Below are 26,215 nucleotides of genomic sequence, written 5' to 3' on the forward strand. Positions count from 1 at the left end.
AAATAAATTTAAACTTTAATTATAAATATATATATATATATATATAGTTAGCACAGATTAGAAAAATTTTTAATGTGAAACAGCCACTCTCAGGGACCATTGGATGGGATTGCAAGTTTGCAAAAACACTTCTAGAGAGCAATATGACAGTACCAGTCAAAAGCCTTAATTTTTATGCCCAGAGGGATATCTTTTATGGAGATAGCCGAAACTTCAACCATAATGTACATATTAAAAGATATTTACAGTAATATTATTTTCAAGAGCCAAAAATTGCTAATAACTTACATATCCAATCACAGGAGAATAATTAAGCAAATTCTGTTGCACGCAGATGATGCAGCAATCAATAGTAAAATCATTATACACACATGTATACACACACATATATGATTTGAGAAAATACATGTAATTATTAACAGTGGTTACTCTTTAATGGTGAGATTACACATAATTTTTTTTATTTTCCTCTTTAAACCTTTCAGTGATTTCCAGTTTCCATATAGTAGCATGAAAACTTTGTAATCTGGGGGTGCCTGGGTGGCTCAGTCAGTTAAGCATTTGCAAGTGTCCAACTTCGGCTCAAGTCATGATCTCGCAGATTTGTGAGTTCGAGCCCCGTGTCGGGCTCTGTGCTGACAGCTCGGAGCCTGGAGCCTGCTTTGGATTCTGTGTCTCCCTCTCTCTCTACCCCTCCACCTCTCACGCTCTGTCTCTCTCTCTCAAAATTAATTAAAATTAAAAAAAAATTTAAAAACTTTATAATCTGAACGAAAAAACACAATTCAAAAACCTCAGTCTAGGAAGAAAAGTTCCATTTCCCTTTACGGTTAACTCTTGATTGTTCTCTTTTAAAAATTTTAATTCTCAAATTAGTTAACATACAGTGTAGCCTTGGCTTCTGGATTAGAATCCAGTGATTCATCTCTCACATATGATACCCAGTGCCCATCCCAACAAGCGCCTTCCTTAATGCCCATCACCCATTTCCCCCACTCCCGTCAACCCTCAGTTTGTTCTCTGTATTTAACTCTTGATTAGTCTTGATAGTAAGTGGGGATAACTGCCAGATAAGCCACCACAGTGATCCAAAATCACTACCATTTGTTCTTTTGTATTGTCCTTTATTTTTTATATGTTTATTATTCACAGTCCTTCAATTTACTGGGTAAGTTAGCACTGAAGTTGTTGAAGCCCTGACTCGAAAAAGTTTTACAGGAGAAAGATTACATTTCAAAATTTAGTGTCTGGGTCAATTTCTCCAAAATGGTGCTATCTTTGGAGAGGCTTGAGGATATTTGGAAAATAAAATAGACAGAACTTAAAATATCTTTATTTGCTTCCCCTAGAGAGTCACTGTCCACATTTGATTCAGATTCTTACAAGTTGTTTTCCTTTCTTTGTGTGTCTGGCAGGTATGTAAAATGGAATAATAATATTTTGCAACTCACTTTTAGTAGTTATTAGTACAGACTTATACTTTTGGTATTGATCTTTAGGGCCATCAAGGTATCAAAAGAATGCCTTGAGGAAATATGTAAATTTTTTATTTACATAACTTAAAGTTAAGAGAAGTAAGTTACTGTAATTAGATTTATATCTAACTTTATAAAATGGAAAACTCAAATGACAGTGGCTTAAATAAAATGGAGGTAATCTCCAGGTCTGTTTTATAGTTACTATAGTTTTATAGATCAGGAGTTTAAAATATAGAGTTCATCAGATTTAATACAACAAAACGCAGGCTTAGTTCAAATTATGTATGGATAATTATTATCTTTCTAATTAGCTAAAGGTCACATTTCCCCATGTTTTTACGTAGGCAAGAATTGAATTCACATTGTTCAGTATTCTCTAGACTAATCTCTCAATTTTAGATTTGGAAAATAAACAGATTCCTTTCAACATGAGAAGCATAGCGTAATCAACTTCTCACACAAGAAAGAAAAACAATTTATATTTTACAGTCATGTTTTTACTCTCATGTTTACACTACAACATCAGCTATGTTACCATTTGATTTTTTAAAATTGAGGCAAAATGTTACTTGTTTTTGAAACAAACTCATTTCATTTAAGTAATTTGTAGCTGATAGGAAACAATATTTTTCTTTAAAACAATATTTTCAATGGAAATAATGTTTCAATTTCAAAACCTTTTTAAAGCCAAAGGTAAAACAAGGTTGAGTATATATTTTTATACCCTGACTTTATCACTTTTTAGTGTTTGCTTTATCTTCCCTCTATTCCCATAACGTATTATTTATATACCTTTTAAATGACTCCAAATGTGGTTACTTGATGTTTGTCTTATTACCTCCTACTCTATTTTAAACTTCTAGGGGACAGAAACTCATTTTTGTCCTCACAACTCCTGAAGCTTTTTTGTAGTTGGGACCATTTGGGGGACCCCATCTGTCCCCTTCTCTGAGAAAGAAATGCCAATCCCTGTCCTTGAGCACAAAGATGAGCTAATAAAGTCATGTTTATACAGTGGGATGCCCAATCTCCTGACCATACCCAATCTGATGAAGTGTGCTCATTTGATTCAACCAGAGGAATCAGGTGCACTCTCCTGGAAAGATATTTGGATTCAGAAAAGTTAGACTTCCGGGACTCTTGAATGGGAGCTCTGTAAACTAGGAAGTTAAGGAGTGGCTATATTCTGCCACAGGTGCAGAGAAAAGCACAGAAGACCAATCTGCCTTCATTCTTTGAATCAATAAGATTTATTGACTCTAAGTGGAAGGTCCTCTGCAAGGGGCTGGGTCTACAACGGTGAACCCGACGCATATGGTTCCTGTCCTTATGGAGCCACCAGCATTTGAAAAAGATTGTTGATATTCATTAATATTTGATCATAAATTTTGGTAGATGCAGTGAAGAAAAGGAACAGGGGACCGTGAAAGAGAGTAAGGGTGGTTTAAGAATCAATGAAGGCCTGGGGCCCCTGGGTGGCTCAGTAGGTTGAGCGTCCGACTTCAGCTCAGGTCCTGATGTCATGGCTCTTGACTTTGAGCCCTGCATCGGGCTCTCTGCTGTCAGCACAGAGCCTGCTTCAGATACTTTGTCCCCCCCTCTCTCTGCACCTCCTCTGTTCACGCTCCCTCTCTTTCTCAAAAATAAATAAACATAAAAAAAAAAATCAATGAAAGCCCTTCTGAGTAAGTGACACTTAAGCTGAAGCAAAAAATAGTGTCAGAACATTCCTGGTACAGCTGGGGTGCCTGGGTGGCTTTCAGTTAAGCATCCCACTCTTGATTTTGGCTCAGGTCATGATCTTGTGGTTCGTGAGTTTTCCCACTCTTGATTTTGGCTCAGGTCATGATCTTGTAGTTCGTGAGTTTGAGCCCTCTATCCTGCGCTGACAGTGTGGAACCTGCTTGGGATTCTCTCTCTCCCTCTCTCTCTCTCTCTCTCTCAAAAAAAAAAAAAAAAAAAAAAGGAAACATTCCCTGAGGACATATACCAGATGTTCAATGACACCTAGCAGCATTCAATAAATATATTTTGAGCTGAAAAAACATTATGTTTTATGAGATAACCAGACACAGAAGTCCTATTAATTGGTTGGTGTAGGTGTTTGGCCATAAAAGGTTTACACAAAACTGTATTTTTCAGGCCACATAAGCTTGGGGCTATACTACAACAGTCACAAAAGAGTATTTATCTGGCTTTACCCTTGAGGTCCCTGAATTGACTCTCATTCCAGCTATTTCTTCCCAAATATTAACGGAGGTCCTCAGGGTCACCCAGCATACAGGGTATGCTCTGTATCTTACTCAGCTACCGTATGCTGTGTGTCATTTATTTTTTTCCAAGTGTGAGGAGCTGTGAGGATGCTGTTATTCTCACTTCTGGTCTCTGATGCTCGATGAAGGCCTCCTTGCTGCTGCTACTTTTTACTGATGCCTGTCCTGAGGTTGCTAGAACCCATTGCTAGGGGCAATGTTGTCTGTATGGAGTGTGGTACCTTCAGAATCATGTTCACAAATGCTGGTGATGGCTTCTGTTCTCAGTGTTTATTTATTTATTTTTTATTTTTTATTATTATTATTATTTTTAATTTTTAACGTTTTATTTATTTTTGAGACAGGGAGAGACAGAGCATGAACAGGGGAGGGTCAGAGAGAGGGAGACACAGAATCCGAAACAGGCTCCAGGCTCTAAGCCGTCAGCACAGAGCCCCATGCGGGGCTCGAACTCACGGACCTCGAGATCATGACCTGAGCTGAAGTTGGCCGCTCAACCGGCTGAGCCACCCAGGCGCCCCCTGTTCTCAGTGTTTAAATGGGTATAAAATCCACACAGCAGGCGGCACCTGGGTAGCTCAGTCAGTTAAGCATCAGACTTCGGCTCACGTCATGAACTCTTGATTCATGGGTTTGAGTCCCACGTCGGGCTCTGTGCCTGGAGCCTCCTTTGGATTCTGTGTCTCTCCCTCTCTCTCTCTGCCCTCCCCCTCTTGGGTGCTCTCTCTCTCTCAAAAATAAATAAACATTAAAAAAAAAAATAAAATCCACACAGGGGCACCTGGGTGACTCAGTCGGTTAAGCATCCGACTTCAGCTCAGGTCATGATCTCACAGTCCATGAGTTCGAGCCCCACGTCAGGCTCTGTGCTGACAGCTCAGAGCCTGGAGTCTGCTTCGGATTCTGTGTCTCCCTCTCTCTCTGCCCCTCCCCTGCTCATGCTCTGTATCTGTCTCAAAAATAAATAAAAACATTAAAAAAAAATAAAATCCACACAGCAGGAGTTCCTAACCTAGGCACTATGGATGGACTTCAGAAAATTTGGAAATCCTTTGATTTGTATGCATATTTTAGGGCATGTAGGCGTTTGATGGTGGAGAAGTAAGGGAGGACGGTTATAACTTTTAAAGAGTTTCAGAGGAAGTTCCTTACCTCTGAAGATTAGGAATCACTCTACTACAACAAGAGGAGGAGAGCTGGAAACCATTGCATGGCCAGCACAGTGCTTTCCTTCAATGTTCTTTCTTACCACTGAACCAGACCTGCTCACCATCTCTTAGGGGTTCCTTGGTTCTCATGTAATGAGAGGTCACTCAATAGGACATATAGGCTTGAATCCTAAGGTGAACACAGCCCAGTCTCAAGCTGGTATCTCACCTACATATTTATGACATAAATAACAATAAAAACCTCCATGCCTATCATAACAATATTTTTGTTTGCATCTGTATAGGTATATATGTACAGGTGACCCTTGGACAACATGGGGATTAGGGTGGATGAAACCTTCCACAGTTGAAAATCCATGTATAATTTTTGACTCCCCCCAAATTTGACTACTAATAGCCAACTGTTGAGCAGAACAGAAAGACGATTAACCCGAATTTTGTATGTTACATGTATCATATACTGTATTCCTACAATAAAGTAAGCTAGAGAAAAGATAATCATAAGGAAGAGGGGAAAAAAAGCATTTATAGGACTGTGCTACTGTATTTACAAAAAAAAAATGGTGTATAAGTGGACCCATGCAGTACTAACCTATATTGTTCAAGGGTCAACTGTATATTCTTTTTTTTTTAATTTAAGTTTATTTATTTATTTTGAGAGAGAGAGAGAGCGAGCACAAGTGGGGAAGGGGCAGAGAGAGAGGAAGAGAGAGATAATCCCAAGCAGGCTCCTCACTGTCAGTGCAGAGCCCGATGCGGGGCTCTAACCCATGAAGGTGAGATCATGACCTGAGCCAAAATCAAGAGTAGGACGCTTAACTGACTGAGCCACCCAGGCGCTCATACTTTATTTTTAAATGAAAAAAGTGACAATCTGCTAGTTCTTAAAAATATAAAGGGAGATTTTCTTATCTTCTTACTTTCACTTGGAGAAAATAAGAAGTTTACTATCAGTTTTTATTACTTTTTACTTTCAGTCACATCTTTTCCCCTCTGCAGTAATTTCCCCTCAGATGAATTTGACTTTGTTACATTTTCCCCCTTGATCTCTTTCTTCATCTTCCTTTTTTTTTTTTTTGCTTTTTTTTTGCTCATGTTCATTTAGACATCGAATGTCAAAAATTCATTTCACGTTCTTCCTGCAACGCGGTTACATATTTTAAACTTCACCATGTGGTCAGATTCCTGCCATCAATTGCGTACATGGCTTTTGCATCCCTGATTGGCAGTGCGAATGATCTGGATTACTGATCATTCTTTAGCTATAAACATGCCCAAATATGCTTTGGAAAACTCGTTTTTAAAAACATTTCATACCGTTGCCTTCCCTTAGCCTTCATAATTAGTCACTGAAACAATGAAGAACGGTCGGTACTTATTTCTGGTGGAAGGGGTTTGCAAAAGCACCTTGGAGAGACCAGGACTTCCCTCTGGAAGCTTGAAAGTACCTAGTTACAAGTGAATGAATCTTCTATTTTCTTTATGGAAAACCGAAAAGTTGCTTCAAGCTGTGCTTATGTTAGATTTGGCATCACACTGAGTGTTGCAGGGACACTGCAGAAGGAGTCCTGTTGTGAAATTAGATGAAAAACAGTGGTAAACTGAATTTCATTTAAGTGAGTGTTTCTACAACTTAAATTTGGTTTCTGCCTGGTATTTAAATAAATATACTTCAGAGCCTTTCCAGAAATGCGATAGAAGACCAAAGAACACCATAACACAGCAATGCACACACGGAGACTGCCCTGAGGAGGTTGAGGCTTCCTGGGAGGAGCCAAATTACATTTTCCACTCTATCTTGCCATTCTACACAGAACTGATAAGCACAAAACCTTCTGTTTTATTTTAGCATCTTCAGAATTTGGGGGCAAGTTTCTTGAAACCTCAGATAGTTCTGAATGCAAAAAAAAAAAAAAAAAAAAAAAGAAAAAAAGAAAAAAAAAAAGGGGACAAGGTAATGCTCATTTTCCCTCTTTAATCCGACCTCATTCACTTGTGGGTTGTGAGATACCAGGCAGTAAACTCTCACTCCTTGAGACTCAGCGACGTCTGTCCAAATGGGCACACCCTTTTGTGAACACCCTCCAGCAATTCCATTTTTTTCCCCCTCTACTTGTTTCTTCTCCACGACGCTTAAAATGTTCACGGGCTACTCTCCTCGCGGGATGCCCGAGGGCAGCCTTGTGCAGACAGCGGTGGGATTTCCCAAGGAACCTCCGCCTGGGACCCGCCTACGTGCCTTTAGGCTGCCAGGCGGAGGGGGAGGCAGTGCGACCACCCGCAGCGTCGCCATGGCAACGGCCCGGGGCCCACCACGCGACCGGGAGGGCGGGGAAACCAGCGCGGAAGTCCCGCCCCCGATTTGCCGGGCGAAGGCGGCCCTCGCCGGGAGCGTCGCCATGGCAACGGCGCCGCGCGCAGGCCGCGGCCGGAGGGGTGGGGAAGGGGGCGGGGAATGTGAGCGCGGAAGTCTCCGCCCCCGTGCTGCTGGGCGGCGGCGACGGCGGCGGCCCGCAAGGATTTGAAACCGTTTCGCGGTGGCGGCGGTGGGGGTGGCGGCGCGGCGGCCGACCGGAAAGCTTGCATGTAGGGGCGCCAGGTTCTTGATTTCCCGAGTTTCCCCGTCCTGCCCCTACAACCCGGGTTCTCGAGTGGAATTTTGCGCGGGGTGGCGGTCGCCCCGCCCGTGCCCGCCGGTCCGGGGAGGGGCGTCGCCCCGCAGGCCCCGGGCCCGTTCGCAAGGCCTGTGGGGCGCGCGCCCGGTTGGGGGGCTCTGGGCGCAGACCGCTGCGGTTCCACTTGTGGAGTGAAACCCAGCCCGGGCGCGGACGGGGAAAGTTCTGGGTAAAGTTTGCTGGGCGGATGGAGCTGGTCCGCGAGCCGGGGTCCAGAGATCGGACCGCTCCGCTGGGGAGGAGAAATCTGTGTCCGGGACAAGGTAGGGAAGCGGCCGCTGCCTCGCGGGCTCGCAGGCCCGCAGGCCGCCCGCCCCGTGCCCGCTCTCCACTCTTGCAGGGAAAGTTCCTCCCAGGACAGGATGGACGACCCCAGAGTGAGGGCAGAACCCAGGGGCTGGCTCCTCTGTGGGGACAGTCCCGACAGCAGTGAGCTCGGGAAGGCCTGGCCCAGCATCGCGGCGTGCTGGGGCCAGCGAGGGTTTCCGAGTTCCATTGTGCAACAGAAAACAACATCAGTACAGACGAACAGCCTGTATTCTGATCACTGGGTGGCTATTTTATTATTTGTCCTTTATGTTAAAAGAGGAGTAAAAATAAGAAAAGGCAAACGAAACGACAGGAGCCTCCGCGTAGTGGTCGGGCTGCAGTGGGGTGGAGCGCACGATGACGGGCACACCGTGTTCAGGCCCAGCTGCCACTTTCTGTGGGACTGACTCTAGGTCAGTAACTTAACTCTGCTAAGCCTCAGCTTCCTGCTCTGGCAGGTGGCTTTGAAATAGTGCCTGTCTCCCAGGGCTATGACCGGGAGACGTTTGTAAAGCACACAGCATGCTCCTGGCCCCGTCAGGGAAGGCTCTATCAGTGCTCCCCTAACTGTCCAAACATCCCATGTACCTGTAAGACTGAGCTACTGAGGGACGTATTTCAAGTTTTCTGGAATGACTCACCATACATTTAAAATATGTTTTGAACAAAATGGTTTTTTTTCTTGCAACTTTCAGGAATGCGTTTGTTGTGTTTGGCAACGGGCATATACATATATGTGGGGTGTATTTTTTGTTTGGCAGTGTGGCTGCTTTTCTCCTAAGGCCTTTTAATATTTGTGGCCTGCTTCTTTCTGCCTTGCTGACTCCTATGGCAGCTAAGCACCTTGAGAAGGTTTTAGCTTATTTGAGAGGCATCCACATATAAATAGGTTTTAAAAAAGACAATGGCAGTGAGTTAAATAAAAGACATGATCAAATATAGAGTATAACTATTAAGAAGAGTCACCCAATTGACTTCTTTTTTTGGTTTTGAAGTGATTTATGTGACTAGTAGGTACATGAGAAGTACTTAAAGACTCAGTCAAAGATAGAGCTTTAAATAGTGGTAAAACTTTTTGATTAGATGGAACTAAGTAGATATAGCTTGTTTACAAGATGTAATTTGTGGGGCGCTTGGGTGGCTCAGTCGGTTAAGCATCTGACTCCTGATTTCGGTTCAGGTCTTGATGGTTTGTGAGATCAATCCCTGCATCAGGCTCTGCAGAGACAGGGCAGAGCCTGCTTGAGATTCTCTGTCCCTCTCTTTCTGCCCCTTGCGCACTTGCACACATACTCTCTCTCTCAAAATAAATAAATGAACTTGAAAAAAAAGATGTCATTTGTGTAGGAAGAATTCCTTGAAGGTTTGAAATGGTAACAGTTTTTCCTTTTTGCATTTCTTAATTTTATTGGAGAATAAATAAGGGATAAGGAGATGCAGATTTTTAGCTTTTTGTAAATATCATATTGACCTTTTATTGTGTTAAAAAAATGTGTACTCCAGTATTGTGTCTCCTTATAACAATTCCAATTGCCTTTCTACTTTTCAAAATATGTCTTTATTAGTTGGAGATATTGCTGACATGTATGTAAATGGCCCACAGGTTCCATATAATGGATCTGAGAGCTAGGGACTTCAGAATTTTAATTCTAGCATTGCGCTTTATTTCATGACTTTGGGTGAGTCTTTTAGCTGTTGAGTTTTAGTTTTCTCTAACGTTAAACACTAACATCTCCTGCATGTGTCAAAGAATTTATTGCCAATTAGTGATTATTAAAAATCTTTTGCTTTAGCTTTATTGGTGGGTGTTGTCAGGCAAATGTTTGAGTACGAGGGCAGGATGCGTTGTTAAAACCTGGGAGTATACTCCTGGGCTGGAGCTGTGTTCAGAATTCTGGGTTTGTGAGTTTCTGTTTGGTCATCCATTTGGATAGTTGCTTTTCACCTTTATGATCTAATACTCTGCAGTGGTATCTAGCCTTTTGTTACCAAGTACATAACGGGTGTAATTATATTAGAATGCAGTTAGTTATTGTAGGAATGCAAAACAGCCATTCCAAACACCCCCAAGCCAACTAACCAATCAGAAAATGCATTTATTTTATTTATTTATTTTTTTTAATTTTTTTTTTTAACGTTTATTTATTTTTGATACAGAGAGAGACAGAGCATGAATGGGGGAGGGGCAGAGAGAGAGGGAGACACAGAATCAGAAGCAGGCTCCAGACTCTGAGCCATCAGCCCAGAGCCTGACGTGGGGCTCGAACTCATGGAGTATGAGATCGTGACCTGAGCTGAAGTCCTACGCCCAACCGACTGAGCCACCCAGGCGCCCCAGAAAATGCATTTAAATACAACTTCTCTTAACCAAGTCTTAAATTTGAAAATATGTTTCTTCTACTGTGATGCAGAAGGTAGGATTGCCAGTTTTGGTAAATAGAATTAAGGCCATATAATATTTCTTAAAAAAAAATTTTTTTTTTAATGTTTATTTATTTTGGAGAGAGAGACAGAGTGCAAGGCGGCGGGGGTAGCGATGGAGGGAGGGGCAGAGAGAGAGGGAGACACAGAATGCGAGGCAGGCTCCAGGCTCCGAGCTGTCAGCACAGAGCCCAACGCGGGGCTTGGACTCACGGACTGTGAGATCATGACCTGAGCCGAAGTCAGATGCTTAACCGACTGAGCCACCCAGGCGCGCGGCCATATAATATTTCTATTCTAGCAGATCTGTTTGGTACTCAGAACAGAGTCTTTTAAAAACTTATTGGTCACGTTAAAGTGGGACGTTATTCCCTTTTGTTAGCATTTATTTACCAGTCAGTTCTTTAGCTTCTAATACGTGCCAGATAAAGTGCTAGGTGCCCACTAAGATGTGTAAGTCAGGGGCCCTGCCTTCCAGGAACATGTCACAGATGGTGGAAGACATGTAAATAATATATAGATGTGTACAAAAAATGATAGCACGATGAATGCTGCTCCCAGATGTGAGCAGTGCATGCTGAGTCTGGCACAATGGGCGTCTAGGCCGAGCAGGGCAGGCTTTATTCAGAAGTGCCATTTGAGTTGTGTTTACCTGACCGCAGGCAGAGGGGACAGCCTGTGGGGAAGACGTGGAATCGTGTAAGGGCTTGGAGGGTTGGAGGCATGGCACGGAGGTCAGCGGTAGGGAGGTGGCCTTTGGTGGGTGGGTGTATTAGGCAGTGTGTATGTAGGGAGAGGTGAGAGATGGTCTGGTGGTGCGGAGCCTGATGCAAGGGTAGAACTCACCAACCTTGAGATCATGACCTGAGCTGAATGAAGTCGGCCGCTTAACCGACTGAGCCACCCAGGCACTCTAGGAGAGACTTTAAAATAGAGTGATATGCTTAGCTCTGCACTTGGGAGGTGGCGGGTGGGGGGGGGTGGGGGGCTTCTTCTGGTACCAGTGACTGAAGCAGGGAAACCAGATAGTGGGTTGCAATATCTCTGAGGTAGTGGCAGCGAGAAGAGAGATAACAGGTAGGTTTTGAGACATTTCCGACTATTTGTTGATATATTGACTTCAGGGGGGGTTAGAGAATGGGAACGGGGGATGGGATGGAGACCCCAGGAGCGGAGAGTTTGAACCCAGGAAGAGGTAACTGATAGGTGATCGAAGTGTTGGCAGTAGAGAGGAGAGTTCATGCTTTGGATATAGAAGCAAAGGAGGAAAGGAGGTATTCTGTTCTCTTAGAGGGAAGCTGAGAGGCAGAAGGAAGAGCCTTTTGGGGTGTCACCACCTGACTATTATTTTTTCCATGAAACGAGGTAAGATTTTTTTTTTAATTCAGAGTGAGAGGAGAAAAGAACAGTTTGAGGGGCTTTAAAATGTCTGGTAAAAGCTTAAAAGCTGCTTTGTGGAGCAGGAAATGGTGAAAGACACCTGACAATTCGGGTAAGGTAGGAAGCTGTGTGACTACAGGCAGTGCCTGTTTTCTCCAGACCCTTAGTTGGGGATTGAAGCAGGTGGTCAAGGAGCACAGCCTTGCTGAGGGAGCAGAAGGAGGAGAGCGTTTGAGAGGGTAAGAGCTGTGATCTGATAGAAGGGATTTGGGAACATCAGAGCGGCGGGAATGAGGAGGACAAGGGCTAGTCAGGTGCTGAGGGCCTCCTAAGAGGAGAGTTTCTGGATTGAGCTTGGAGGGGCAGCGGTTGGGACGCGGCAGTACGGATCTCAGTAAGTGTTTTCCTTCCGGGGCGAGGCCGAGGGGAGAGTGGAAGACCCCAGAGAGTGGGTACCATGGGCCCGAGAGAGAATTGGTTCACCTCTGACAACCGGGAGGGAAGTCATGGCGGCCAGCAAAAGCTGTGGTTTACTCCCAGAGGCAGGCAGAGAGAACTTTCTAGGAAGAGCCTGTTGGTAGGTAGTAAGATGAAAGGTACTGTAGTTAAGTATTAGAAGCTGGTTGGGCAGAGACGAGGCCGGCTGTGGAGGAAGACAGCTAATGAGGCGGAACAGAGCTTTTTTCCAACATATAATTTGTAAATGAGTAAATGACAAACTGGGGACTGTGTGTAATGTAGAGGGAGTCCATATCCCTTTCAAGACATTAAAAAAATTGTTTTTAATGTTTGTTTATTTTTTAGAGAGAGAAAGAGTATGAGCAGGGGGAGGGGCACAGAGAGAGGGAGACACAGGATCCGAAGCAGGCTCCAGGCTCTGAGCTGTCAGCACAGAGCCTGATGCAGGGGTCGAGCTCACAAACCATGAGATCATGACCTGAGCCCAAGTCAGACGCTTAACCGACTGAGCCACCTAGGTGCCTCAAGACATGTTTTAATTGAAAGGAACATGGTGAGCGTAGATAGTTTTAATTTAAGGAGTTTTGTCAAAACCTACCGAGTTTTGGGATTCACCTTCTTACATATAGTATTTTTCTTGCTAATTAGGAAGAAATGTGAAGACTGATACTTTAAGGTTTTTTTTGAGGGGAATTAACGTTTTTGAATTTATATACAGTTAAAAATCACTTTTTTGGTATACAGTTTGGTGAGCTTCTACACATGCCTGGAACAGCGTCTTCTAACCTCCTATACATTCAACACGCGGAACAGTCCCGACACCCCAGCTGTGTTCCTTGTGCCACGGCCTTGTGTTCAGTGCTCCCCCAGCTGCTGAGCCCTGTGAACCACTGTTCTCTGTGCCCACACTGTTTGCCTTTTCTAGAACGTCATACAAATGGGTCCATACAGTGTGTCGCCCTTTGAGAATGGTTTCTTTCGCTTAGTGGGCTACATTTGCGGTTTATCCGTGCTCCGTTCGGATGCCAGTGGTTCATTGCTTTCTGTTGCTGAGTACTCCTTGGTTGTGTGGGTACATCATAGTTTGTTTACCTGTTCCCCAGGGGAGGGACATTGGGCTTGTTTCCTGGGGTTTGATTACCCAAGGAGATAGCAGCTATAAGCCTTACCTTCGGGTAAGGTTGTGTGAATAAAGACTGTTTCGCTTGAGGAAACACCCAAGGGTGAGATTTCTGGGTCACGTGGCAAGCGTGTGCTGAATGGCGTAAGAAGCTATGAAATCGTGATCCCCGGTGGCTGTGCCGTGTCGCACTCCTACCCGCAGTTCCTGAGAGTTCCTGTCATTGTGTGTGCTCACTGGCGTTTGGTATTGTTTATTTGGCATTTTTTATTTTAGCTGTCCTACAGAGTGTGTAGTGAGAGCTCGTTTTGACTTTAATTTGCATTTCCCTAATGATTAATGATGCTGAGCATCTTTTTATGTGTTTAGTTGTCATTTGTATAATTTCTTTGGTAAAGTGACTTTTTTCTTTTTTTTTTTTGCTATTTTTATTGGGTTGTTGTCTTACGGTTGGGTTTTGAGAGTTCTTTGTATGTTCTTGATGTGAATCCTTTGTGACTCATATATACATATATATGCGCATATATATATGTGTGTATATATATATATATATATATATATGTATATATGATTTGCAAATATTTTCTCCCAGTCTGTGACTTATCTTTTCAATCCCTTAATGGAGTCCTTTGCAGAGCAAAAGTTTTTTTTTCTGTTTTTGGTGAAGTCCAATATAATAATTTTTACTTTATGGGTAGTTCTTTTGGTGTCCTGAGAAGAAATCCTTGCCTAACCCAAAGTCATCAAGATTTTCTCCTATGTTTTCTTCTAAGAGTGTTATAGTTTTACATTTTACACTTAGGTCTGTGATTTCTTTTGAGTTCACTTTTGTCTGCAGTGTGAGGTTTAGGTTGAGGGTTTTTTTCTTTATTTTGCATATGGGTGCCCAAATTGTTACAGCATATTTGTGGTAAAACCTGTCATCTCTCCGTGATTTGCCCCTTTGTCAAATGCCAGCTGTCCATACTTGCGTTGGTCAATTTCTGACCTCCGATTAGTTCCATTGGTCTGTGTGCCTTCTTTCACTAGCACTGCATTCATTGTCTTGACTCCTTAGCTTTATAGGACATCCTAAGATCAGGTCGTGTGAGCTCCCCAACTTTGTTCTTTTTTTTCTGAATTGCTTTTACTCTTCTGGTTCCTTTTCCTTTCCATATGCATTTTAGACTCAGCTTGTGCATATCTACAAGGACTATTGCTGGGATTTTGACTGGGATGACAACAAATCTATCGATAGTTTGGGGATATTTGACGCTAATGTGTTTTCCTTGCTCTCTTTCATCAGAGCTGTGTGGTCCTCAGCAGACAGGTCTTAATATTTTAATTTTAAATCTCTTACAGACTGAATATTGGAAATGGGAAGTGAAGAAGAAAAGTGGGAGAAGCTGGATGCAGAATTTGATCACTTTGTGGTAGATATGAAGCCCTTTGTTCTAAAATTACCTCATAGGTCAGGTAAGATTATGATTGTAAACTAGATTCTTTTAAAAAAATGTTTATTTATTATGTTTGAAAAAGAGATTGAGAGGGAGAGCGAGCACGCAAGTGGGGAAGAGGCAGAGAGGGAGGGAGACAGAATCCGAAGCAGGCTCCAGGCTCCGAGCTGTTAGCGCAGAGCCCGACACGGGGCTCGAACCCCCGAACTGTGTGATCGTGACCTGAGCCGAGGTCAGACGCTTAACCAACTGAGCCACCCAGCTGCCCCGTAAACTAGATTCTTAAGATTAATTTTTTTCTTTATAATATTTCCTCAAACCAGTGAACTATCACAATGAAAACAAAGCTGAATTCCTTTTTTTTTTTTTAATTTTTTTTTTTAACGTTTATTTATCTTTGAGACAGAGAGAGACAGAGCATGAATGGGGGAGGGTCAGAGAGAGGGAGACACAGAATCCGAAACAGGCTCCAGGCTCTAAGCCGTCAGCAGAGCCCGACATGGGGCTCGAACTCACGGACCACGAGATCATGACCTGAGCTGAAGTCAGCCGCTTAACCGACTGAGCCACCCAGGTGCCCCAAAGCTGAATTCCTTTAATAACAATTTCATCTGAAGCTGATGTAGGATTGTTTGCTTTGAGCTATTCAAGGGTAAATAGAAATTTAGTGATAATATTCTAGAAAACTGTGGAAAGATCTTAATATGACACCACTCTTAGGCATCATGAGCTTAAAGCCCATGGATCTCTAAAGTTTCTTTAGAGAGTTTAAAATTTCTTCTCAACTATTCCTTCCTGCATCTTTTTCCTCCCTGAAATGCTTCTTCTTTCAGGAGCCTGCTGTCCCTCTGCTGTCTAACAGTTTTATGTATCAAAGCAGAAAAGAATCTGTTGGTCTTGTATGCTTGTTGGTTGACTGAGTGAAATCAATTGCAAATGAGTTTTTGTTGCTACCTTGTCTGCATTTCTTGGCCTGTTTTCTCTAATTATGGAATGAGAGTCTCTGTCTCAAATCAAAGACTTTCCAGATAATTTAAGGCATCAGAAGACAATTGGAGAGAGGTTGAGGGGGCCAAGATGATTCTCTAAGTGACAATAGGCCGTAAAGGCAAATCTGATTTGGTAGTTTGGCAGTGGAGAGCGGGAGTGGGGCCAAGAAACTCTGGCTTTTACCCGAGTTTTGTCCAAGTTCCCTCTTTCCCTGAGGTGTCTAAGTGAACCGTGTGTTCAAAATGAGGAAGCAACTCAACATTAGATATTTGTTCCAGGATGCTGTGCTGGGAGAAGGGAGCGTCGTGTAGCAGTTATGCATTCTAGTGGTCACCCATTGTTCCACGGCTGTAACCTTTCCTAGTCAGCATGGTCTTTCTTCCAGGCTTCTTTCCCAACTGTCTTCTCTTGCCTCGTCAGACTTTAACCTCCTCTTTCTTCTTCTGCTAGTCTTCAAGATGCATATTTCATGTCCCGTGGCTCATTCATGGTTATTTGTATTATTTGTATATTATTTGATTAATTGTATTCACAATGATATCTATGTTGTGTTCTCTTATGATGTTCACTACCTTTTTTTTTTTCTTTTTCATTAGATCTGCTCATTAGGAAAAACTTGTATTAAAGTCTTCCATTATAAATGTATTTCAAATAAAACTACCCTCATATTTCATCTTCTTTTAAAAATGGATGTTAGGTACATAGAATTGGATTAATTGTGGTCTTTGGTTCATGACTCATTGCCGGTATTGGTATATCCTGCCCTTTTATTTAATTAATTAATTCATAGTGAATGATCTGGAACTCACATCCTAGTCAAGAGCCTGAACAATGATAATAACTTATATTTTCTTCTAGCTAAATTCTACTTCTGATAATTGCTCTCCCCAATATTGTAAGTAGAGTACTGAATTCTTTTCAGTAATGAAATTGTACTGAATTCTGGCCATTAAGATATTATATAGGTTTCAGTTTTCTGCAAGACATTTAGAAAATACATAGTTTGAAAAAGTGTTTCCTTAAGTTTATCTGTTTTACTTTTCTTTTTGCCCCAAGTACCCCCAGTATTTCATGAACTTTGCTTTGTGGTTATATAATTTTCAAAGCTAAAAATACAAAACTTCTTAAAAGGTTAGCCCTCATACCTGTAGTGATCAATCTGGTATGAGCAAAGCGGTAAATCCAGCCCTAGCGATTTTTGTAGGTAAAACAATAAATGAATGTGACCTTTAGAAACTAAGAGATTAAAGCAGACTTACGATTTATGTTAGATATATAATCCTCAGGTTGAGTTAGACTGATAAAAGATTAATGTCAAAATAGCTTTCATGAGACCTAAAAACAATTCTGTGTCACGTTCAGATAAAGTAGCCAATAGGTTATATGGTGGATTAAACAGTACTGTATTTTTAAGGTAGTTTTTAAAAGGATAATTATGTTTGCTAAATTACATGTTAATAGCCCTCAATTATTTTTAGAGGGATTAAAAGAAAACCCTAAATTAATCAACTCTAAATCTGAAATTTATCAGCTTTAATAAAGAAAACATTTGGAATTTAATTTTATTTTTTGTTATTGTTTTTTAGAAAGGGAGAGAGAGAGAGAGCACGAGCAGGGGAGAGGGGCAAAGAGAGAGAGAGAGAGAGAAAGAGTCGTAAGCAGGCCCCATGGTCAGTGCAGAGACTGATGTGGGGCTCAATCCCATGACCTTGGGATCATGACCTGAGCCAAAGTCAAGAGTCAGATGCTCAACTGACTGAGCCACCCAGGTGCCCAAGATCTAATTTTAGATTAAGTTTAAAATGCTTACATAAGATTGCATTTAATATCTCTTTTGGTTTCTATAATTGGAATCATAGGAAGATTTTTTTCAAACCAACTAAGATTATCTTAGAGATGTGTTTATAGTAAAATTTTATCTCTTTTAATATTACTTTATCTCTTCTTTATCTGGTAGTGATCCAGAGATTTTATTTTTAAGAAAGTACTTCTTTGCATTTGTCTTACCTGATCACTAATGAACTGAAAAAGATAAACCGTAGACCAGGGTGTTGGCGAACTGTAGCCTCCCAGGGCCACATCTAGCCCGCTACCTGTTCTGTAAAGTTTTCTTAGAAAATACTGATGCCCATTTGATTCCATATGGTGTGCGGCTGCTTTCATGTTATGGTGGCAGAGCCGAGCAGGTGTGCCAGAGATCAGACTAAAACGAGGACTATCTGGCACTTGACAGAAAAAGTATGCCAGTCTCTGCTCTAGACCAGAGCAGGTGTTTTGTAGGTCTTTAACGTTTTATTTTCTGAAAAATCCAGCTTCTTTTTTTTTTTTTTTTTTTTTATGTTTGTTTATTTTTGAGTGAGAGAGAGACAGAGTGTGAGCGGGGGCATGGCGGGGGCGGCGTGCAGAGAGAGAGGCAGACACAATCCGAAGCAGGCTCCAGGCTCTTAGCTGTCAGGACAGAACCCAGTGTGGGGCTCGAACCCATGAACCGTGAGATCACGAACCGCGAGCTGAAGTCGAATGCTCAACTGACTGAGCCACCCGAGTCCCTGAAAAATCCAGTTTTTAATAGTTCTTACGTATCTCTAGAACGACAGAGGTGTGCGCTTTGGATCAGAAAGCTGTGTGAGCCTTCAGGAACAGGTGCAGGACTAATGGGCAGGAAGAATCGGAACCTGTATGCCAAACTGTTACTGCATATGCTTAAGCGAGGAGCTCTCGAAGGCCCCTTTACACACCGACCGGAACCAGGCACGCTGAAAACCTTACCTTCCTACATGGTAGGTGTCACTGACCAGAAGATGTATGAGTTCCATTTCTTTAAAAGTGTCAATTCATCATCCCCTTTGGGATTGGTTATATTATTGAGTTACAAGTCCTAGGTAATACATTAGTTAAAACTGTTCATTTTCCTTCCTAATTTACTTTTTTCTACTTTGAATAGAAGTCAGATTTGGCCTTAAGGGGACTATGCTTATTGATGGAGCCATCCCACAGTATTCTGCAGTATTTCTAAAAAACTCACAGTGAATTTTTTTGTATTGAGCCTTAATTTCCCATTAGTTTTTGCTGGATTACATTAACCATCATTTATGCGTATTAGTAAATTCTAGTTTATGAAACTCTTTCACACACATTATTAAAAAATTCATGAGAGGTTGGATTGAGAGACTTCTAAAGTTCCTTTCTTCTCTAATGAAATGATGACAGGAAGTTGGGAGTTTATACTTTGTTCAATTTCACTGTCAAAATCAGCTATTAGAAAGGCAGTTATAATTATGTTTCATTGGTTAATTGTCAGTGTCTTGATCCTTGTAACCATGAAATATGCCTTGGTTTGTGTGGTGTTTGATGAATACTTGAGAAATCTGGAGTACTAGGTGTTGGTAGTGGACTGTTTTATGTATGTACATATATATATATATACACACACACACACACTATATTAGTATAGTATCATAATATTATACTATACTATATAAATATAAATATAAATATAAATATATATATATTTTTAAGAAAGCTAACTTTGTGAGTTAACTCTGGTTAACTTAAACCCATTTGCAGTCAAGAGGCACATTGCACACTAAATGATAATTTCTGTTATCCAAGTTAGAGATGCCAAAAGTTTTTTTTTTTTTTAATTTCAAGGTCATTTCTTTTTTTTTTTTTTATTTACTTATTGTTTAATTTATTGTTAGTTAGCATATGGTGCAACAGTGATTTCAGGAGTACGTTCCTTAATGCGCCTTACCCATTTAGCCCATCCTTCCTCCCACAACCGCTTCAGCATCCCTGTTTGTTCTCTATATTTAAGAGTCTTTTATGTTTTGTCCCCCAAGATGCCAAAAGTTTTGATGCTGTTACCAATTGTACGTTAAAGTAGAGCCATATATTTTGCTTCAGATCAGTAGTCTTGGTGATGGTAGTTACGTGATATTTGAACGTTGCAATGACTGCTGTGCATGTCTGACTTGGGATAGAGGGTCGTGTGTCACCTCTCCCAGAGAACACCCTCTCGAGGATTCTTTGTGTGGGATTCAGAGAATTGTTGGAGAAGTATCCAGTTAATGCAGAGTTTTCTTCAGAAGGGTATCAAGAAGCCCACGCTGCTTGAAAAACTATTAGTGGGTGAATGTCCTCTTCTTAAAGACCCAAGGGGGAACGTTTTCTGAAACGTGTTCAGATGTTAAGATACCAGTGTATTGCATCATACTCATTTCATAGAATCATCGGAAAGGCTTTACTTCACAGATAATAACAACAAGAAGGTCCAGAGACCCGTGTTGGATTTTCTAGTTAGTTTATGGCTTGGCCAGAACTAAATTACAAGTCTAGCAACACCTCTGTTGCTCTTCCTTTAGCTTAATTGTCTAGCCTAATTTTTGTTTTTGATTTTTATTGATTGTGGGTTCTCTGCCCACTGATTTTGTGTGTGTGTGAAGAGTAATTAATGATCACAGAAAGAAATAGAGTACATGATTTTAAAAAGAACATTCCATTGGTCTTTTTTTTTTTTTTTTAATCGGGCATTTCTAATATTCCATTTTATCTCCACTATCAGTTTATTAGCTTCGTGTCTCCTTTTTAGTAGTTGCCTTAGGGCTTACGATTTGCATCTTTAATTTGTGGCAGTTTACCTTCCAAAATATTATACCAATCTATGGATTATGGAAGAACTTTACAGGATTTCCTCTTTCCGTTCTTTGTGCTGTGAGTTTCCAAACATGTCACTCCTACATGCATTTTATTATTATTGTTATTTTTAATTTTAATTCCGATGTAGTTAATGCACAGTGTTATATTAGTTTCAGGTGTACAATATAATGATTGCACACTTCCGTACATCGCTCAGTGCTCATCCAGACGAGCGTACTCTTAATCCCTTCACTTATTTCCCCATCTCCCCACACACCTCCCCCCTGGTAACTACTAGCTTGCTCTCCAGAGTGAAGAGTCTGGTTTGTTTGTTTGGTTCCTTTTTTCTTTGTTTTGTTTCTTAAATTCCACATATGTGTGAAATCATTGTGGTCCATTTACCTTTTTATAAAGCTGTATTTTTTTGTAGCACAAATAATTATTAGACTTACTTGTCATGTAATTTTTATCATTTATCAGATTTCTTACACACCAAAACATAACTAAAATGTAAAATGTTATCTGTTTTATGTATTCTAATATTTTATAATTCATTGTGCCTTTCTGATAATTGAATTTGAGTATTTGAAAAGTTATTACCAAACTTGAAACTTGATGGACATCTTAAGTAATTATTTCATTATAGTACATTTTGAAAGAATAATTTTTCTAATTTTTAAAAATCAGTCCATCTATTTTGATGAACCAAATCCAGCACAAGCAAAAGTTTCAAGCCCGGAAGGATTACCAGACTGGGTAATGGGTGAGCTGGGAACCAGTGACCACAAATTAAATGAATCGTGGAAGCTTTCTTCTGGAGAAGATTACTCTTTGGTGCAGTCGCCGACTGATGTGCACAGGTATGCTGTGAAAATGGGATTCAAATGGGATTCGTCATTTAGCTTACCTTCACAACTTCATATATTGTTTCTCCTGGTGGTGTTTTTCATTTTTTTCATTTTTATGGTAAGTAGTTGGTTTAGTTTATAATTTTGTTAAAGTTGAGGGCTGTGAAGGGATGTTGGGTAGGTAAAACAATTTAACTTCTTTCATATATTCAAGATTCCCAGTGCATATTTAGCCCCTTCTGGGTATCCGTTAAATATATAGACATGTATTTATATATGTATATATGCCAATACTTGGAAAGTAGTGCCTGAGAATCTCTAAATAATTTCATTCTCTGTGTTCCTTCATGACAAGCATGAATGAAGAACATTATCAATGACTTGAACAAAATATAACATCCTGCATATTCATTTCGAAGCTTATACTTGAATTTCTTTTCTTTTTCCCTATTGAGCGGTATTTGTTTTGATTTAATAATGACTTAAAGGTAAACCCCATTCAACTGTGCTTTCCCACTAGAGCACTAAACTTAAGGATTTTTAGTGCAGAGAAAGATAAACTTCTAAGTTTTGCAAATACACAAAAAGTAGATTATTGTTGTAGGATAACTTTTGGCTCTTACGAGGGATAGATTTACATTGGGCTTTTAGCAAATTTTGAATTTTACCCTTGGCACTGTTTTCTGAAATGTCAAAATGTTGCACGGTGGCAGTTGACATGGATCATACTTTATGCTTCATCCTCACCGTTCTCTTGGTAGTTTTCATTTTTTGGAATTTGGTTTGGTTACCAGTGTCATCTCTCTTTTGTGCTGTCATTTTGTTCGGTTTATTCCTTAATCAGATGGAGAAATGTTATTAGCGATGTGAAATGTCTTCCTGGTTGACGCAGCGCGGTTGATGTTTTTCGGGCCTCAGGCATTCTGGTGGAAAAGAACGGACGAACACAACGTGAGAGATCCAGCCCATGTGAAATGTTTTGATGAGAGAGGGGACACAAAATGGAGAGGCGAAAAAGGAAGGGGTGATAGAATTCAGGGTGCATTCAGAAGATTAAAAAGAGGTGAATAGATGAGTCCCTAGCACACGGTGTGCAGTGCTTGGTCTTAGCAGTCGTAGGAGATTTAAAAGTAGAGGAGGTGTTACTGTGGAATTTTCGTTAGCCTTATAGCAGATCAACGGAGGTGTGAAGAGAATGTGGTCTGCATGCAAAGGAAAACACAGTTCTCGGTTTGGCTGAAAAATCTGTGAGATCTCACAGTCCGTGAGCTTGGTGTTTGCCAAAACGTTTCTTGCGCGTCCAACTGAAAGCTGCGTTCCTTCTAGGTATAATGCATATGGAGTTTACAGTATAAAGGTGAACTAAAGTAGTTTCCCATATCTTGGAGCTGAGACCAGAGGTTGGAAACTGACGATCTTCTTGGACTCAATGAATCACGTGCATAGATTTGCTTTGTTTGACGTCTGTAGTGTGTTTAAGGATTTTTGAACGAGTTATTCGAAGTGAACCATTGGGAGTTTTACATAAAAACATAATTTTCTGGGGGTGCCTGGTTGGCTCAGTCAGAAGGGAATGTGACTCTTGATGTCAGGGTTATGAGTTTGAGCCCCGTGTTGGGTATAGAGATTAAATACATTAAAAGAAACCAAAACTTAAACAAAAACCTGACTTTCTGGGCTCCTTAAAAAACTAGAGACTCAGTCATCTTTCCAGAAGCCAGTCACACGTGGGAGTTAAGTGACACTTGGTTACTGCCCCAGTAAATGCCTTCACTATTCGCTGCTCATTTTTGGCACTGACTTTGAGATCAGTCGCATCTCTGTTTGACTATGAACTTTTTCTCCCCTTTTAAGTAGGGTCGAGAGGTGGAAGAAGTATTTCTTTTAACGCTTTTGCATCCTATCACAAGTGGAAAAAAGAAAGGTAGACGAAGAGGGGTCCGAAAACTCAAAAAGAGGAGGGAGACCACATCTTTGTAGAAGTGAAGAATGTCCCTACGTCTGGCAGCATAATCACTCGTTTGTTACCCAGATCCTGCAGAAATTCGCTTTCTGATGTTGTTTTAGATAAACAGGGAAGAGCATTAAGTGCACGGATTAATTTCCATGTAGTGGTTATGTGTAGTTGTGGGGATATTCGTGAAGATTGAGGTGTGTGTTAAATTGAGGCTTAGGGTAGAAAACAGACTTGAGATCTCAGGAAATCCAAGTAATGGACTTTCCTTTCTTGGAACAGAGGATAAAGTTTAAGAAAATTTAGTGAGAATATTCTTCAGATATTACTCTGTGACTTTTCTGGAAAATGATACCATGGTGAAATCTCCATAATTAAAAACATTTTTTAAAATTTTACTTATTTGTATTTATTTATTTGTTTACTTATGTATTTATTTTTGAGAGACAGGGAGAGAGGGTACAAGGAGGGACAGGAGAGGGAGAGGGGGAGTCCTAAGCATGCCCCACGCTCAGTGCAGAGCCCAATACGGGGCTTGATCTCATGGCGGTGAGATCATGACCTAAGCTGAAATGAAGAGTCAGATGCTTAACTGACTGAGCCACCCGGGCGCCCCCAAATCTCCCCAATTTTAACAAATAGCTTCTTTTTCTTTGTTGCTCACCTATAATAAAATGGCATTTGATGCAAATTATTCAAGTATGAGGCGTGTGTTATCAGTTATATAATAAGTAATTAAGGGGAAAAGCAGGTAGTTCTTTGGTCCTACTCAACCCTTCAGATCTCACAATTCGAAAAAATCTTGCCTGACACCCCAGGTCTATTTAAGTGACTCTGTGTTTCCTTGTTCGTGGCGTGCAAAGTCTTCTGTTTCTGTTCTCCGTGCTAGACTAAATGTCAGGAGGCAGGGACTGTGCTTTCGCTATTTGCACTGTGTTTCCAGTGTCTCGCACCGGGCGGGGACCTCTTGGGAAGCACGTAAGTATTTATATTTGATAAGTGCTTACATGCATGAGTGACTGTGTTGTGTCAGGCACTGCCACTTACTTAATTTAATGTGTACAAAAACCTTTGGAGACAGGTAGATTGTGACAGAGAGGATGGCCCATAAGGATTTAAAAAAAAAAAAATCTTTTAGGACAAGTTGAGGAAAGGATCCATTTTAGAAGTTAAGAGAGGTGTGGGTACAGGCTGTAGGGATGCCCTTCACACACCGTGAGCAATCTAAAGACACTGAGCTGGGAAAGACAGACTGAATGAACTGTCTTTCTGGTCAAGTGCCCGAATATCACCAAGGCTAATTGACAGCCATTTAGTGCTGCAAAAACAAAAGCTCTCAGACTATCTTTTCTTCTATTGTTCTCTTCGTTTCATTCCATCATATTTGCAAATTTTAATTGGACTTGAAATTTGAAGCCACAGGTCCACGAATTAACAGATATTTGTAATTTTGTGAACAGGAAGGCATTGAAAAGAGTAAAACTGACATTTCTTTTAGCTAATGGCAATAAAGTTGATTTAAAAGCCAAGTAAACACATGATGTGTGAGAGGAGATCAGAAGGGGCAGGAAGAGCCCTACTGATGGTCTTACTGTGCCAATGAAAAAGTCAGTATCTGCTACTGTTGACCTAGTACATCTCATCAGTTCTGCAAGAAATTGTTTTAAAAAGTTTAAGAGGCTTATAATATTTGACACATGTATGTTTTTATAGTGAATAATTTATTGTTACTTAGAACTGAAGTTTAATGCTGCCTCATAAATTTTACAAGCACTTCAACTTGTCCTTTGAAAAACCTCTTTAATCTTAAAAGATTTTCCCCCTTAGTGTTTCTTTTTTGATCACTTTATAAAATCCTGCTTTACTTAGACCTTTTTGTATGTGAAGTATTTCTAATGGCATTTTAGATTATGCTGTTTGTGTCCTAGCCTTTTCATATTGTTAAAGATGCAGGGCCCTTTTGAAGCCTCTTTGTTAGGCCTCCCTATTCAGGAGAGGTGGCACCTTCCCTTTACCTTTTTTCTTCCTGTAAGAGACGGGGCGTTCTTCGTTCTAAACACGTTAGAAGTAGTTTGAGGTTATATGCTATCGTGGTTACTCTTATGCTTCATTCTCCCCCCCCCCCCCCCCCCCCCCCCCCCCCACACATCATCCACTAGTAAGCTTAGCATTTCACATTGGATTGCTTCGACACGTAGCTAGTCCCATCCTCGTTTTATTCTTTGCTTTCCTTTTTCACCTTTCTTGTTGAAGGTTATGTTATTACCAGTGTTTTCTTTTAGAAAAACCACTTTTTAAATTGCATTGCTGTTTTATTAGAGATCTATTACTGTATTTTAATGTCAAATATCTGCTTTTCTTTTTAAAAATTTTTTTTAAAGTTTATTTTGAGAGAGAGAGAGAGAGAGAGCGAGCATGAGCGGGGGAGGGGGAGAGAGAGAAAGAGGAAGAGAATTCCAAGCAGACTCCGTGCTGTCAGCACAGGGCCCCGTGTGGGGCTCGATCCCCTGAAGCGTGAGATTGTGACCTGAGCCGAAATCAAGAGTTGGATGCTTAACTGACAGAGCCACCCAGGCGCCCCCTGCTTATTTTCTTGACAGTGAAAAATTTACCTACATTTGAGTTTGGTGCATGGTTTTACAAAATGTTACTGATGAGACCACAGACTTAGATCTCATCCCTGTACAGTTGGGCTAATTTCATTTAGTTCTACAACCATGAGCTGTATCCATAGATACTACTTCCTGGTCATCCTTCGGGTACTTACCACTATGATCTGGTAGAGACCTTAATTGCCTTTGCGGTTGACGGACTTCCGGGTAACTCCATGGTCCTCCTCTGGGTGTTCACAGTCTTATAATCCCTTCCTCTTGAGTTCAGGCAGGACCTGTGACTTGCTTCTCATAGGATATGGCAGTGGTGATGGGATGTCATTTCCATGATTACATTATGACACATAAGGCTCTGTCCTGCTAGCAGACTGACTTCAGAGTCTTGCTGTCTTTTCCTTGCTGGCTGTGAAGAGCCAGGCTGCCATGAATTCTCTAGCTCTCAGGCACTGAATG

At 41.1% G+C, this 26,215-nt stretch overlaps 1 protein-coding gene and 1 long non-coding RNA gene across 9 annotated transcripts in view; one reads left to right on the top strand and one right to left on the bottom strand.

The window, feature by feature from the left end:
* Positions 1 to 7,406: 7,406 nt before the first annotated feature.
* CEP112 (centrosomal protein 112) overlaps positions 7,407 to 26,215 on the top strand; it is a 413,298-nt gene continuing 394,489 nt past the window's right edge. For 2 of the 8 annotated variants that reach the window (XM_049637673.1, XM_049637674.1), the window contains exons 1-4: positions 7,409 to 7,506; positions 14,626 to 14,739; positions 18,300 to 18,490; positions 21,036 to 21,208. In XM_049637673.1, coding sequence (XP_049493630.1) covers positions 14,640 to 14,739; positions 18,300 to 18,490; positions 21,036 to 21,208 — 464 coding nt within the window. In that variant the 5' untranslated portion in view covers positions 7,409 to 7,506; positions 14,626 to 14,639. Of the gene's footprint in view, positions 7,507 to 14,625; positions 14,740 to 18,299; positions 18,491 to 21,035; positions 21,209 to 26,215 lie in introns of those variants that run through there. The other 6 variants (XM_049637678.1, XM_049637676.1, XM_049637675.1 and 3 more) reach the window with 6 other exon arrangements.
* On the bottom strand, positions 21,789 to 26,045 carry LOC125927377 (uncharacterized). The gene is made up of 2 exons (XR_007459317.1): positions 25,918 to 26,045; positions 21,789 to 22,119 (listed from the first exon to the last, which is right to left on the bottom strand). It is a non-coding gene; the product is annotated as an uncharacterized LOC125927377 (long non-coding RNA).

The sequence above is a fragment of the Panthera uncia genome, chromosome E1 (assembly GCF_023721935.1).
Source record: "Panthera uncia isolate 11264 chromosome E1, Puncia_PCG_1.0, whole genome shotgun sequence".
NCBI lineage: Eukaryota > Metazoa > Chordata > Mammalia > Carnivora > Felidae > Panthera > Panthera uncia.